At 40.5% G+C, this 15,846-nt stretch overlaps 1 protein-coding gene across 2 annotated transcripts in view; it reads left to right on the forward strand.

Annotated features, from left to right (window-relative positions):
* The window catches only part of RNF115 (ring finger protein 115), a 70,898-nt gene that overhangs the window by 8,995 nt on the left and 46,057 nt on the right, over positions 1-15,846 (forward strand). Inside the window, exons 2-3 of one of the 2 annotated variants that reach the window (XM_040230857.1) lie at positions 13,571-13,629; positions 14,637-14,688. In XM_040230857.1, coding sequence (XP_040086791.1) covers positions 13,620-13,629; positions 14,637-14,688 — 62 coding nt within the window. In that variant the 5' untranslated portion in view covers positions 13,571-13,619. The remainder of the gene's footprint in view (positions 1-13,570; positions 13,630-14,636; positions 14,689-15,846) is intronic. The other variant, XM_040230856.1, reaches the window with a different exon arrangement.

Genomic DNA, 15,846 nt, shown 5'->3' on the forward strand with positions numbered 1-15,846 from the left:
TGTTCCTTCATTCCAGACCTGAAAGGTTGACATTATCAGGGATTCCAAACAGGAATGTATAATTAACCAACTTTCTTTGGTTCATTGTGTGACAAGGCAGAAAATCAGGTCAGGAGACAAAGTGTTACTTGATATAATTTGATCAGATGGATGGACAAGAAGCCGAATTTTCTAAGGAAAAAAAAATTTGACTAAACTACAAGAGTTATCAGAGATAAAGTTAACACAGAAACATAGATAAAGTTAACATAGCCAGAAAGGGTTTAGTTATAGTGTTCTTTGCTTGCTTACAGTAAAGGCAGCAAGAAGGGGAACAACTCAGTGGCATAGATATAAAATGGTAAATGATCCTAAAAGTTTGCCCTTAGTTCTATCATGTACCATCATAGTCTGAGGGAGAAGTTTGTCTTCTTACATTCAGTTTAGGCTGATTGATAGACTCGTCTTACTTAAACTGACCACCTTCATTCATTCAGCAATTATATTCTAAGCTCTACATTCTAAGCATTGTACAGAAAGAAAAGTATACTTGGTGGGGAAAGAAAAATAACCTGGGATTAAAAGTCACTGAAATCATGTACAAAGTTTATGTTCTAATAATAAAATTCCACTTAGGGAAGTAAAGACATATAAAACAAACTTCTGTGAAAATCCTGATTTTAAGTATGGTGGCTGTGCAGTCGCTAGGTTGTGTTCTCTTTCACAGCCCTGTGGACTGTAGCCAGCAACGCTTCTCTGTCTGTGAGATTTCTGAGGCAGGAACCCTGGCATGGTTGCCATTTCCTTCTTGAGGGCATCTTTCTGACCCAGGGATAAAACTGGCATCTCCTCCTTGGCAGGTGGATACTTTACCACTGAGCCACCTGGGAAGCCCCCAAATCTTCAGTATTAACCTCAATATAAGAATTGAATGAATGAGACTTCTTGTTTTCCTGAAGGAGAGTTAGAAGAGACAAATAAATGAAGACATCTGGGTTCCAGCTTTACAGGTGGAGAAACAGGTCTTCCCAAAGACCGTGAACTGGTGGAACTGGGAATAGAACCTAGAAGTTCTGTTACCACCCTGGGTCTGTGGACTCATTAATCGATAGAAATTGATAAGAGGCCAGATGAGAACTTCAGGCAAGGCTTTACTGGGACTTGTGCTTCAAGGAAGAAACAGATGCCCTTGCTCGTTTTCTGAGGTGAGGTGAGCTAGTGGTTCCTTAAATGAGGTAAGGGTACGGGTGAATGGGTGGGTTGGTCAGGAAGCATAGTTTAGGTGGCCTCCTCACCTCAGGTGATGCTGTGTGCAGGAACCATGTGCTTTTGTTCCCAACACTGCCTACATCTCCAAAAAGTCAGTCAGTGTGTGGCCTTTCTGTATCTTACTGTTCATAACTGCCCCAGCTGTGCGTTTATGGAATTACTTTTCAGTTCAGTTCAGTCGCTTAGTTGTGTCTGACTCTTTGCAACCCTATGGACTGCAGCACGCCAGGCCTTCCTCTCCATCACCAACTCCCAGAACTTGCTCAAACTCCTGTCCGTCGAGTTGTGATGCCATCCAACCATCTCATCCTCTGTCGTCCCCTTCTCCTCCTGCCTTCAATCTTTCCCAGCATCATGCTCTTTTCCAGAGTCAGTTCTTCGCATTAGGTGGCCAAAGTAGTGGAGCTTCAGTTTCAGCACCAGTCCTTCCACTGAATATTCAGGACCATTTTCCTTTAGGATGGACTGGTTGCATCTCCTTGCAGTCCAAGGGACTCTCAAGAGTCTTTGCCAACTCCACAGTTTAGAAGCATCAATTCTTCAGTGCTCAGCTTTCTTTATAGTCCAACTCTCACATCCATACACGACTGTTGGAAAAACCATAGCTTTGACGACAGACCTTTGTCAGCAAAGTATTGTCTCTGCTTTTTAATATGCTGTCTAGGTTTGTCATAACTTCTCTTCCAAGGAGCAAGCGTCTTTTAATTTCATGGCTGCAGTCACCATCTGCAGTGATTTTGGAGCCTAAGAAAATAAAGGCTCTCACTGTTTCCATTGTTTCCCCATCTGTTTGCCATGAAGTGATGGGACTGGATGCCATGATGATAGTTTTTAGAATGTTGACTTTTAAACCAGCTTTTTCACTCTTCTCTTTCACTTTCATCAAGAAGCTCTTCAGTTCCTCTTTACTTTCTGCCATAAGAGTGGTGTCATCTGCATATCTGAGGTTATTGATATTTCTCCTGGCAATCTTTATTCCAGCTTCTGCTTCATCTAGGTTGCTATTTCACGTGATGATTTCTGCATATAAGTTAAATAAGCAAGGTGACAATATACAGCCTTGACATACTCCTTTCCCAATTTGGAACCAGTCTGTTGTTCCCTGTCCAGTTCTAACTGTTGCTTCTTGACCTGCATAAAGATTTCTCAGGAGACAGGTAAGGTGGTCTGGTATTCCCATCTCTTGAAAAATTTTCCACAGTTTGTTGTGATCCACACAAAGGCTTTGATGTAATCAGTAAAGCAGATGTTTTTCTGAAACTCTTGCTTTTAGTTCCTTAGTTTGTCCAGGTGCAAGCACTCCAGTAAAGGATCACAAGTCCCAGCCTATTTCAGATCTATTAACTTTGTTTTGGGGTTCACTTGATGCAAAAACAAGACCGGGAGCTGTGGCTCAGATCATGAACTCCTTATTGCCAAATGCAGACTTAAATTGAAGAAAGTAGGGAAAACCACTAGACCATTCAGGTATGACTTAAATGAAATCCCTTATGATTATATAGTGGAAGTGAGAAATAGATTTAAGGGACTAGATCTGATAGACAGAGTGCCCGATGAACTATGGATGGAGGTTCATGACATTGTACAGGAGACAGGGATCAAGACCATCCCCATGGAAAAGAAATGCAAAAAAGGCAAAATGGCTATCTGAGGAGGCCTTACAAATAGCTGTGAAAAGAGAAGTGAAGAGCAAAGGAGAAAAGGAAAGATATAAGCATCTGAATGCAGAGTTCCAAAGAATAGCATGGAGAGATAAGAAAGCCTTCCTCAGCAATGAATGCAAAGAAATAGAGGAAAACAATAGAATGGGAAAGACTAGAGATCTCTTCAAGAAAATTAGAGATACCAAGGGAACATTTCATGCAGAGATGGGCTCGATAAAGGACAGAAATGGTATGGACCTAACAGAAGTGGAAGATATTAAGAAGAGGTGGCAAGAATACACAGAAGAAATGTACAAAAAGATCTTCACGACCTAGATAGTCATGATGGTGTGATCACTCACCTAGAGCCGGACATCCTGGAATGTGAAGTCAAGTGGGCCTTAGAAAGCATCACTACAAACAAAGCTAGTGGAGGTGATGGCATTCCAGTTGAGCTATTTGAAATCCTGAAAGATGATGCTGTGAAAGTGCTGCACTCAATATGTCAGCACATTTGGAAAACTCAGCAGTGGCCACAGCACTGGAAAAGGTCAGTTTTCATTCCAATCCCAAAGAAAGGCAATGCCAAAGAATGCTCAAACTACCGCACAATTGCACTCATCTCACACGCTAGTAAAGGAATGCTCAAAATACTCCAAGCCAGTCTTCAGCAAAACGTGAACCGTGGACTTCCAGATGTTCAAGCTGGTTTTAGAAAAGGTAGAGGCACCAGAGATCAAATTGCCAACATCCGCTGGATCATGGAAAAAGCAAGAGAGTTCCAGAAAAACATCTATTTCTGCTTTATTGACTATGCCAAAGCCTTTGACTGTGTGGATCACAAGAAACTGTGGAAAATTCTTCAAGAGATGGGAATACCAGACCACCTGACCTGCCTCTTGAGAAACCTGTATGCAGATCAGGAAGCAACAGTTAGAACTGGACATGGAACAACAGACTGGTTCCAAATAGGAGAAGGAGTACATCAAGGCTGTATATTGTCACCCTGCTTATTTAACTTCTATGCAGAGTACATCATGAGAAACACTGGGCTGGAAGAAGCACAAGCTGGAATCAAGATTGCCAGCAGAAATATCAATAACCTCAGACATGCAGATGATACCACCCTTATGGCAGAAAGTGAAGAGGAACTAAAAAGCCTCTTGATGAAAGGGAAAGAGGAGAGTGAAAAAGTTGGCTTAAAGCTCAACATTCAGAAAACTAAGATCATGGCCTCCGGTCCCATCACTTCATGGCAAATAGATGAGGAAACGGTGGAAACAGTGTCAGACTTTATTTTTTTGGACTCCAAAATCACTGCAGATGGTGATTGCAGCCATGAAATTAAAAGACACTTGCCCCTTGGAAGAAAAGCTATGACCAAGCTAGACAGCATATTCAAAAGCAGAAACATTACTTTGCCGACTAAGGTCTGTCTAGTCAAGGCCATGGTTTTTCCAGTGGTCATGTATGGATGTGAGAGTTGGACTGTGAAGAAAGCTGAGTGCCGAAGAATTGATGCTTTTGAAGTGTGGTGTTGAAGACTCTTGAGAGTCCCTTGGACTGCAAGGAGATGCAACCAGTCCATCCTAAAGGAGATCAGTCCTAGGTGTTCATTGGAAGGACTGATGCTGAAGCTGAAACTCCAATACTTTGGCCACCTCATGCTAGTTGACTCATTGGAAAAGACCCTGATGCTGGGAGGGATTGGGGGCAGGAGGAGAAGGGGATGACAGAGGATGAGATGGCTGGATGGCATCACCGACTTGATGGACATGAGTTTGAGGAAACTCCGGGAGTGGGTAATGGACAGGGAGTCCTGGCGTGCTGCGACTCATGGGGTTGCAAAGAGTCGGACATGACTGAACGACTGAACTGAACTGATACTTTAAAAAGGCAGAAAGTGTAACCTGGAATGTAAAAGAATAATCATAGGAGATTATAGAAAAGGGCTTCCCTGGTAGTTCAACTGGTAAAGAATCCACCTGCTATTCAGGAGACCCCATTTTGATTCCTAGGTTGGGGAAGATCCACTGGAGAAGGGATAGGCTACCCAATCCAGTATTCTTGGGCTTTCCTGGTGCCTCAGATGGTAAAGAATCTGCCTGCAATGAGGGAGACGTGGGTTTGATCCCTGGGTTGGGAAGATCCCCTGTAGAAGGGAATGGCTATTGACTCCAGTTGTGGCCTGAAGAATTCCATGGACTGTATATAGTACATGGGGTTGCAGAGTCAGACACGACTGAGCGACTTTCACTTTCTCTACGAGAAAAGCTGTGTGGTTGATGTTAGAGATGTAAGTTGACATGAAATTCATGGTGTGATGGGTTCTAGCCTAGGCAGGAACTGTGGTGTGTTTCAAACAGTTTGTGTTCCTAATCCTTCTAATTATGAGTTTCTCAATAATTTGCCTTGTGATACTCTAGAGAATACGACGGAGAAGGCGAGGGTACCCCGCTCCAGTACTTTTGCCTGGAAAATCCCATGGACAGAGGAGCCTGGTAGGCTGCAGTCCATGTGGTCGCGAAGAGTCCGATACAACTGAGCAACTTCACTTTCACTTTTCACTTTCATGCATTGGAGAAGGAAATGGCAACCCACTCCAGTGTTCTTACCTGGAGAATCCCAGGGATAGGGAAGCCTGGTGGGCTCCCGTCTATGGGGTCACACAGAGTCGGACTCTGACTGAAGCTACTTAGCAGCAGCAGCAGAGAATATGAAGAATAGAACATGACTGACTTAATATTGTGATCTTAGATTTGGATTCTTCAAATGACATGGAAAATAGGCTTTTCTTTTAGTTAAAATAAAAAACAGACTTTGTGAACACATAGAACAACAAAGCTGTGGAATTAGAAAGTAAATAGTAAGTTTTTATATTACATTTCATATTATAAATAAACATTGGATATAAATTTGTATAAAGTTAAAGGGTATATAAATTTCACAGTATGGGATTTAATATAAATAAGTCTTGGCTTGTAGGTTATTGTTTTACCAAGACCTCACATTTTGTGATGTTAGCCCATGAAGTATAAGAGGGAAAATAAAATTATCCATTAAAACCATCCTTTCCTCCTGAAAACCAGACACAAAAAGAAAAACTCCAAAAGTCCTTTTTCACTTACATTCTGAGTGCTTTGTGTCTTCTAGGACTATTCTCAGTGAGTAAACATCAGGGCTAAGCTGCACTTAGGGAGTTGTCCCTGATTCAGACTATTAATGGTAAAAAATACTTCTCTTTGTGGATATTTTTAGATGAAACAGGCAGTGGATCATCCAAAGTAGTTCATTCAAGTGTACCTGCTACTGAGTGTCTTCTCTGGAGTTTCATGTAGTAGATGTTCAGGCCCTGGAGGAAAGCAGTTTAGTTTAGAGACATGCATAGTGCCAGACCTATAGTGAGCCTTTAATTCACTTTTATCCTTGCTTTTACCCTCCCCTCCAAAACCTATTATGCTTAAAATGTAAAACTCTGTAATCTGGATATATCAGGATGATACACTAAGACCAAGGCTTGGGTGTGGGAGGAGTGTAGAGTCAGAGACTATGTTTGGTTCTTGTTTGATCTTCTTACAAATTCTCCTTAATTCATGGATGTTTCCCCAAAGTGAACTTAACATTACCTCTGAAAAAAAATTAGGAAAAATTAAAATGCCAAGTTAGCCATCTTTAGAAATGACCCAAGAGATAAATACTTAAAATCTAGTCTGGTTGTAATCTCAGTGTAGGGCAGGACTAAATTGTGATTGTAAGTAAGAAAATACAGCCAAGTAATTGTGTATTATATTCTAACAGGAGAAAGAATGTATCTATTAGAAGAAGGTATGGAAATTGTAGATCACCAGTGCAAGAATAGAAAAGAGAGTCAGAGGCGAACGTATGCTGTTTTCTTCCTGCCCAGAGGGAGAAGAAACACAGATCATTGATTTTGAGAATCTGGCTTATGCTGATTGTGGAAATGGATATATTAGGCTATCTTAGCCTGATGACACAGGTGATTATAATATGGAATAACTACAATAGCTATATTATATGTCTAATGTGGCAATCATTGAATTAGGTAATTTGCAAACAGCGTAACGTTTATAATAATACAACTAATAAATAGAGATTTGAGTGTAGAATTCAGGTCTGTGATTCCTCTACTCATGTGTCTTTCCTCTCAGAATTATTTATTGAGGAAGACTGCTGAATAGTAAAAGTAAATGAGCCACTCGGTAACTCTTTTTGTTGAAATTAAATTGACATTCTGGTTTTTGTATACATGGCCTCTGAATTTGGTTTTATGTGAATCTTCCTCTTAAGAGACAGGTCTTCTCTGAGTACTAGATTAAATTTCTGATCTTGTAAGATAGAAGGTTTCAGACCCTGGATTGTATGTTCATCAGGGTAATGCTCTCCTGTTAAGGGAAGGAGGGGTCTGGAAGGTTGCTGAATCTCCCAAGTTCTGATTTGGCCTTGACATAAACTTTTCCATTCAATCATCAGCAAATTATAGTTCCTATTCCTTTCTTTAAAAGAGTAATTATTGTCAATCAGTGAGGTGTAATGAAAAGAATATGGGGTTTTGAATTCAAAAAAGACCAGGATTCAAAACTCTTCATCCCTTGGTCAATATTCTGGTTTTCTGTTACTGCTTAAAAAGTCACCCCAAACTTTAGTGACTTGAAACAGTTATTATATTATCTTTCATGTTCTTATAGATTTATAGAGTTCAGCTGGTCAGTTTTCACTTGAGATCTTTCATCTGTTTGTAGTCCACAAAACTGGAGGGAGCTGTCTGAAGGCCCTACTGGGATGGACCTCCAAGGTAGTTTTTCCCTCTTACAATCCAGTCCTTCTGTGGTGTCTCAGTACTCATCTGTGTGACCTCTCTGTCCAGCAGAGTTGTTGTTTAATTGCTAAGTCATGTCTGACTCTTTGTGACCCCATTGACTGCGGCATGTCGGGCTTCCCTGTCCTTCACTGTCTCTTGGAGTTTGCTAAACTCATGTCTGTTGAGTTGATAATGCCATCCAACCATCTCATCTTCTGTCGCCCCTTTCTCCTCCTGCTCTCAACCTTTCTCCGCATCAGGGGCCTTTCCAGTGAGTCAACGCTTTGCTTCAGGTGGCCAAAGTATTGGAGCTTCAGCATCCGTCCTTGCAATGAATGTTCAGGGTTGATTTCCGTTAGGATTGACTGGTTTGATCTCCTTGCTGTCCAAGGGACTCTCAAGAGTCTTCTCCAGCACCATAATGCAAAAGCATCAATTCTTTGGCACTCAACTTTGTGGTCCAACTCTTACATCCTTATATGATTACTGGAAAACCATAGTTTGACTATACAGACTTTTGTTGGCAAAGTTAATGTCTCTGCTTTTTAATATGCTGTCTAGGTTTGTCATAGCTTTTCTTCCAAGGAGCTAGTATCTTTTAATTTCTTGGCTGCAGTCATTGACTGGAGTGGTTTTGGAGCCCAAGAAAGTAAAATCTGTCACTGTTTGCACTTTTTCCTCTTCTGTTGCAATGAAGTAATGGGACTGGATGTCATGATGGTCTTTTTTTGAATATTGAGTTTTAAGCCAGGCTTTTCACTCTCTTCTTTCACCCTCATCAAGAGGTTCTTTAGTTCCTCTTTGCTTGCTGTCCAGCAGAGTAGCCCAGACTTGTGTGACTGCTCGGGGCTTTAAAACTCAGAAAGCAGAAAGTGTTAGGCAGTTAAGAACATTGTCTGGAATTAGCTCAGTATTCTATAGGTAAAGAAGTCACAGGGCTCTCCAGATTCAGTGATCTGGTTCTTAGAACTGTCTGGGATCATGAAGAAAGAACTTGGACATTTCTCTACTCTAAATCTGTGTGATTCTTGCTTCAAGTCTCTCTTCTGTCTTCCCAATTATGATATCTACCTTCTGAAATTATTTTTTTTAATCACAGTTCTAAACATCATTGAAAGTTCAGGATCAGTGTAGATGACTCTTTAAAGACCTTACTTACTCCATGGTGGGAATGTAAATTGATAACTGTCACTATGGAGAACATTATGGAGAGTGCTTAAAAAACTAGGAGTAGAATTGCCATACGACACAACAATCCCACCATTGGGCATATACCCTGAGAAAACCATAATTGAAAGAGCCATATGTACCCCAGCTTTCGTTGCAGCACTATTTACAATAGATGGGACATGGAAGCAACCTAGAGGTCCATGGACAGATGAATTAATAAAAAAGTTGTGGTACATAACATACCATAGAATATTACAATAGAATATTACTCAGCCATAAAAAAGACTACATTCAGTCCTATTGAGGTGGATGAATCTAGAGCCTGTTATACAGAGTAAAGTAAGTCAGAAAGAGAAAAACAAATATCGTGTATTAACACATATATATGGAATCTAGGAGCCTGTTTGCAGGGCAGCAGTGGAGACGCAGACATAAAGAACAGACTTGTGGACACAGTGAGGGAAGAAGTAGGGGGGGCCAATTGAGAGTGTAGCGTGGAAACATAACTTACCATATGTAAACTAGATAGTGAAAATTTGTTGTATGATGCACTGAGCTCAAACCAGCTGCTCTGTGACAACCTAAGGGGGTGGGATGGGGTAGGAAGTGGGAGGGAGATTTAAGAGGGAGGGGACATATGTGTACCTATGACTGATTAATGTTGGTGTATAGTAGAAACCATCTCCATATTGTAAAGCAGTTATCCTCCAATTAAAAATTTTAAAAATACATGTATAATATTTCTATATATGCTTAATGTTGATTATGAAATAAATGTGATTCAGTTCAGTTCAGTCGCTCAGTCGTGTCTGACTCTTTGCGACCCCATGAATCGCAGCACGCCAGACCTCCCTGTCCATCACTAACTCCCGGAGTTCACCAAAACTCAGGTCCATCGAGTCGGTGATGCCATCCAGCCATCTCATCCTCTGTCGTCCCCTTCTCCTCCTGCCCCTAATCCCTCCCAGCATCAGAGTCTTTTCCAATGAGTCAACTCTTCTCATGAGGTGGCCAAAGTACTGGAGTTTCAGCTTTCAGTTCAATTCAGTCGCTCAGTCGTGTCCAACTCTTTGCGACCCCATGAATCGCAGCACGCCAGGCCTCCCTGTCCATCACCAGCTCCTGGAGTTCACTCAGATTCACGTCCATCGAGTCAGTGATGCCATCCAGCCATCTCATCCTCGGTAGTCCCCTTCTCCTCCTGCCCCCAATCCCTCCCAGCATCAAAGTCTTTTCCAATGAGTCAACTCTTCTCATGAGGTGGCCAAAGTACTGGAGTTTCAGCTTTAGCATCAGTCCTTCCAAAGAAATCCCAGGGCTGATCTCCTTCAGAATGGACTGGTTGGATCTCCTTGCAGTCCAAGGGACTCTCAAGAGTCTTCTCCAACACCACAGTTCAAAAGCATCAATTGTTCGGCGCTCAGCCTTCTTCACAGTCCAACTCTCACATCCATACATGACTACTGGAAAAACCATAGCCTTGACTAGCCAGACCTTAGTCGGCAAAGTAATGTCTCTGCTTTTGAATATGCTGTCTAGGTTGGTCATAACTTTTCTTCCAAGGAGTAAGTGTCTTTTAATTTCATATTTCAGCTTCAGCATACAATAATAATTGTATAATCATTACACCACCTACTCTCATAGCTGTATCTTGGACTTTGTGATCATCCAGAACATTGCTTCTTTTGAAATCTTAGGCTTCACTATCCCATGGGCAGGCCCCAACTTCTTAAACTTCCAGCTCTTTTAGTTGTAATTTACTTTCACTCTAACCATTCTCTGATTGTATTAGATTATGCTACTTTGGCTCCTAGTTGTGCGGTGTGTGGCAAGAAATTTCATGTTTGTTTATTCAGTAAATATTTATTGAATACCTGACTGTCTTAGGGATATAATGGTAAACAAAATTGATCTGAACCCTGCCTTTATGAAACTTAAAGCTTTCTAAATGGTTACAGACATTAAGAAAGCATTAAACAAATATATAATTACAAACTGTGATAAGTGCTATAAAGGAATGAATTAAGAGCCATAAGGAGAAAAGAAGAGGAGGGGACTTCCCTGGTGTTACAAGTGGATAGGAATCTGCCTGCCAGTGCAGGGGACACAGGTTCAATCCCTGCTCCAGGAGAATTCCACATGCTACAGAGTAGCTAAGTCTTCTGCACCACAACTGCGGAAGCCTGTGTACCTAGAGCCTGTGCTCCGCAACAAGAGAAGCCACTGCGATGGGAAGCCCATGCACTGCAACTATAAGTAGCCCCTGCTTGCTGCAACTAGAGAAAGCTCACACACAGCAACGAAGACTCAGTGCAACCAAAAATAAATAAATTCTTTTTAAAAAGAGGAGGAAAGCACTTTAGACTGAATAGTGAATGAGGGGCTTTCCCACGTGACCTCAAAATGGAGACCTAAAAGACTGGAAGTCCCTTGCCATGCAGAGTTAGGGGAATAGTGTTTTCAGTTGTGGGAGCAGAATGTGTGAAAGCTTGAGGCAGGGATCGGCTTGATGAGTTAGGATAATTGAAAGGTCTTTGTGACTGGAATTCACTGAGGCAGGTAGCCTGAAATGAGGTTGGCAAGTTAAACAGGGACAGGCTAAATCAAGGCCTTGCAAGTCATTTTTAAGAGTTTGATTTTATTCTGAGTGTTTCTGGAAATAGTTGAAAGGTTTTAAGATGGGATGATATAGTCTGTTTTATGTTTTAGAAAGATCATTCTGACTTTATCATGTAGAACAGACGGGAAGAGGCTGGAAGGGAAGCAGGACAGCACTTAAGAGGGAGCTTATTCATTGTTTAGAGCCAGTGCTGGCTTGGGTTATGATGGTGTGGCAAAAAGGCAAGGAGTAGATTTGAGAAATGTTTTTTAATTGATTTTTTTCTTTTTAACTTTAAACATTAAAATAGATTTAAGGTTAGCCTTCTAAAGGCCATCTCACTTGCTTTCAGGTAACTTTCTTTGTGGGAGAGAAAGGAATGTAGTTACTGCTACCTGGGAGGATAGGGGATGAGGAGCAGAGGGAGGGACTCAGGAATTTATATGTTCTCCAGGTTGTTTCCTGCCTGGAGTAATTCACAGTATGCCCATTATTAGTGTTTCTCATCTTTCATGTGTGTAGAGAAGAAAAAATGTTGAGAGTTTCTGCTCTACAGGATAAATTTCATGGCAATCTGAAGTTTTCCATAGCCTGGTTTCAGCCTGCCTGTTCACACTCATCATACCATTCCCCTCCAACTACCATGCATGCTGTATTCTATTGTTACGATTTTTAACTCATAATTTCCTTTTTTATTGAACAGATAGACTAATATTTTAAGTCTCTGTTTCTGATAAAGCTTTCCCTGATTCCCTCAGGAGAACTTTGGTATTTTGTTTATATTCCCAGTATGCATTGCTTAAAGCAATTGTTTTATTAAATTTAAATGTTTTTCTTGCATTGACTATTCACCAAACTAGTCTTCTTGACAGAAGAGATTGATTTTTTTTATGCTTCTTTTAAGAAAGCATTTGAATGTTCGAGTTACATTTCTGACTGTCTTTGTTTGAGTAGGCAAATACAGCTTACATTTCCTTCTGATAAGACAAACTTTCGGATTTATAAAATGTAGCGATTAAAAAAATAGTTGAAGATGTCTTTCCCAGATCTATTTTAATAGGTATTAATAGTTAAAATATACTTTTTAAAATTGTGGTAAAGCAACCTTAGAAGTATATTCTTTCTTATCAGCCCCAATGTTGTTCAGTCACGTCCAACTCTCTGTGACCCCATGGACTGTAGCCTGCCAGGCTCTTCTGTCCATGGGATTCTCCAGACAAGAATTCTAGAGTGGGTAGCCATTCCCTTCTCCAGGGGATCTTCCTGACTCAGGGATTGAACCCCCGTCTCCTGCATTGCAGGCAGATTCTTTACTGTCTGAGCCATCCAGTTAGATCCTTGGAGTGGAGAAATCCATTAAGGTAACCCAGAAGTTCTAGACACAGATAATTGGCTCAAAAGCTTGATATTTAATTAAAAGAAAGATTCTTGGTAGTGAGGGAAATAGAAGCTGATCTAATGGAATTATTCTGGTTATTTGAATTAACATGTCTGTAGAATACCTGAGAATATTTAAGTTTTATTTGGAACCATTGATAATCAAAAAATAGGTTAGAAGTGTTGTAAAACTTCACTGTAAATTCCTAGTCTACAAATTGATCTATTCCGTGATTCAGTTTATGTCTCCTGTCATTGTTTAGAGCCAGTGCTAGCTTGGGTTGATAGTGGGGCAAAAAGGCAAGGAGTAGATAAAGGGAAAAAATAGCATAGCAGGAAAAAAATAGCAATTTTTATACCCATTGAGTATTATAATCTTTTACTGCTCTGATACATTTCTTGGAGCTTTTTCACTAGATTTGAAGAGAAAATTAGATAATTAACTCATTACAGTTAAAAGAAAGTTCAAGTTAAAAAAAACAAACTTTGACATTCTTCCCTTTTAGCTTTCATTGGGAATCACTTATGAAGCCATTCTAAAATTATCATGTGGAATTCATTACTTGCCGGAGTGTAACAGAAAAAACTATCCTGGGAGTCAGCAAGTACAAACAACATTTCACAACATCAGCTTGTGTACTGCATATTGTTCTGTAACTATATACTTAGCTTTCTGGTGAAAGACTCTCATTTATGTCTTCCTTTCTTTTATAGGAATATACTTGTCCCAGATGTGAATCAGGTTTTATTGAAGAAGTGACAGATGATTCCAGGTATAGTACAAGCCCATGAATAAATCAAGCATTCTGTTATCAAAATTATGTTTTTTAGCATCAACTGAATGAATAGAAAGAAATTTGTTTTATAACTTACACTCTGCTGAGAGAGAGAGAAGTAGCAGAGCAAAGGGGAAGAAAAATGGGAGAATTAGGAAAGTGTGATAGTGCTAAGTCACTTCAGTCGTGTCCGACTCTGTGCAACCCCATAGACGGCAGCCCACCAGGCTCCCCTGTCCCTGGGATTCTCCAGGCAAGAATACTGGAGTGGGTTGCCATTTCCTTCTCCAGTGCATGAAAGTGAAAAGTGAAAGTGAAGTCGCTCAGTCGTGTCTGACTGTTCTCGACCCCATGGACTGCAGCCTACCAGGCTTCTCCGTCCATGGGATTTTCCAGGCAAGAGTACTGGAGTGGGTTGCCATTGCCTACGATAGTAGGTGTCTTGAGATCTACTGTGGCATTCCTGGGAAACCTCTGTATCCCTATCAGAGTAAATTTGGTGAGTTTTCATATATTTTCTGAGACTTCGGGGTTTCTCTTGGATTATTGGTTGGTTTTTAGTGACTACTCTGTTGCCTGAAGGTAGATTGCTCTTATACCCCTTTGGTGGGCTGGGGAGCAACTTCTGACAAAGATTACCTAGTAAGATAAACAGGCTGTTCTAGCCAGGGAAACTGAGTTGTGATTCTTGAGGAAGCCTTGGGTCCCTTGTGCTTATTAGGATTATTGTGGTCAAACATGCCATCTTGCCACTGCAGTATTAGTGTGTTGGTAATGCTTGAAACTGGCTCCTGTTGCCCTTACTGATGGTATAAAACCTACAAAAGGGGAAAGTTATTTCCGAAAATGACAATGTTACATATTCCTTCTTGGTTAATATGAGTAGAGCTATGAAAGCGTAATAAAAAGTAGAATAGTGTTGATAGGAGGGCTTCTTTTAATATTGGAGTGACTTTGGGGGTTTTAATGGCAGTAAATAATTTCTTTACTGTTGCTGTTGGCAGAATATAAAGTTGAAGTTCCCTTCCACAACCAGGAAAAACTACACGTTTTACAGTATGTACAATTAGTTTAACTTTATTAATGAACAGTGATTATATGTATAATCTGACCTGGAGCTTCTGGGGCAACATATGGCATGAAGATCTAGTTTGCTACAAACACTTGATGTAATAATCTTGGTTTTAAATAACACAATACCAGCTCAATCTATAAGATTAGCATGATGGCAAAATTAGCAATTTTGTGTGGATGGCATGCTAACTTGGGATAGCTTTTTATTTGTGCTGTTATAATTGTATTATATACTTGTTTCAAGCAGGGTATGCTCTGCATGTGTTATAGAGCATGTTAGTTGTTTTTTGGGGGAGCATTTTTTTCAAAGGTTTTGAATACTAATCCTGGTTTCTTTAGCCATGAGGTTGGTGATTAACTATAAGATGAATCTTTTCTAGAAGAAAACTGAATTCTATGGGTCCTGCTCTCACTTGATTTAATCTTTTATTTGTGCGTTTGTGAGTCAAAGGTTGTCTTGTACAGGTGCTATTGGTAACAGATATTCAAGTGCAAAGGTGATGTCTTTTGAAAGATCAGTGTTTTAAATAGTTGAAGAAATCTTTGCTTAGAATCAATGTCTTAGAGGTAGCAGGGTATTTATTCCCTTCTATAAAGTTTATGAACATTTGCTGATTTGAATACTTAGCAATTACAGTGTTAAGTAGTGGATGGTAAAAATTAATGAGAGCAAGCCCTTATGTGGACATTGGATAATGGGTTCCATTTGCTGTTAGACATTCATCTAGAGGAGCATCTTGTAAATTTTCTTAAGCTTTGTAACATTTCTCAGAAAAATGTAATTGTTTTTATTATCCCTTCTCTATGATTAGCCCTATCATTCTTTTTTAAAAAATTATTTATTTATTTATTTTTTGCTGTGCTGGGCTCTGATGCTGGGAGGGATTGGGGGCAGGAGGAGAAGGGGACGACAGAGGATGAGATGGCTGGATGGCATCACCGACTCGATGGGCATGAGTCTGAATGAACTGCGGGAGTTGGTGATGGACAGGGAGGCCTGGCGTGCTGCGATTCATGGGGTTGCAGAGTCAGACACGACTGAGCGACTGAACGGAACTGAACTATGCTGGGCCTTTGTTGCTGTGCATGGGCTTTTCACTAGGTGCTGTGAGCAGGGGCTACTCTCTAGCTGCAGCGCTC

This window comes from Oryx dammah, unplaced genomic scaffold (assembly GCF_014754425.2).
Source record: "Oryx dammah isolate SB20612 unplaced genomic scaffold, SCBI_Odam_1.1 HiC_scaffold_28, whole genome shotgun sequence".
NCBI lineage: Eukaryota > Metazoa > Chordata > Mammalia > Artiodactyla > Bovidae > Oryx > Oryx dammah.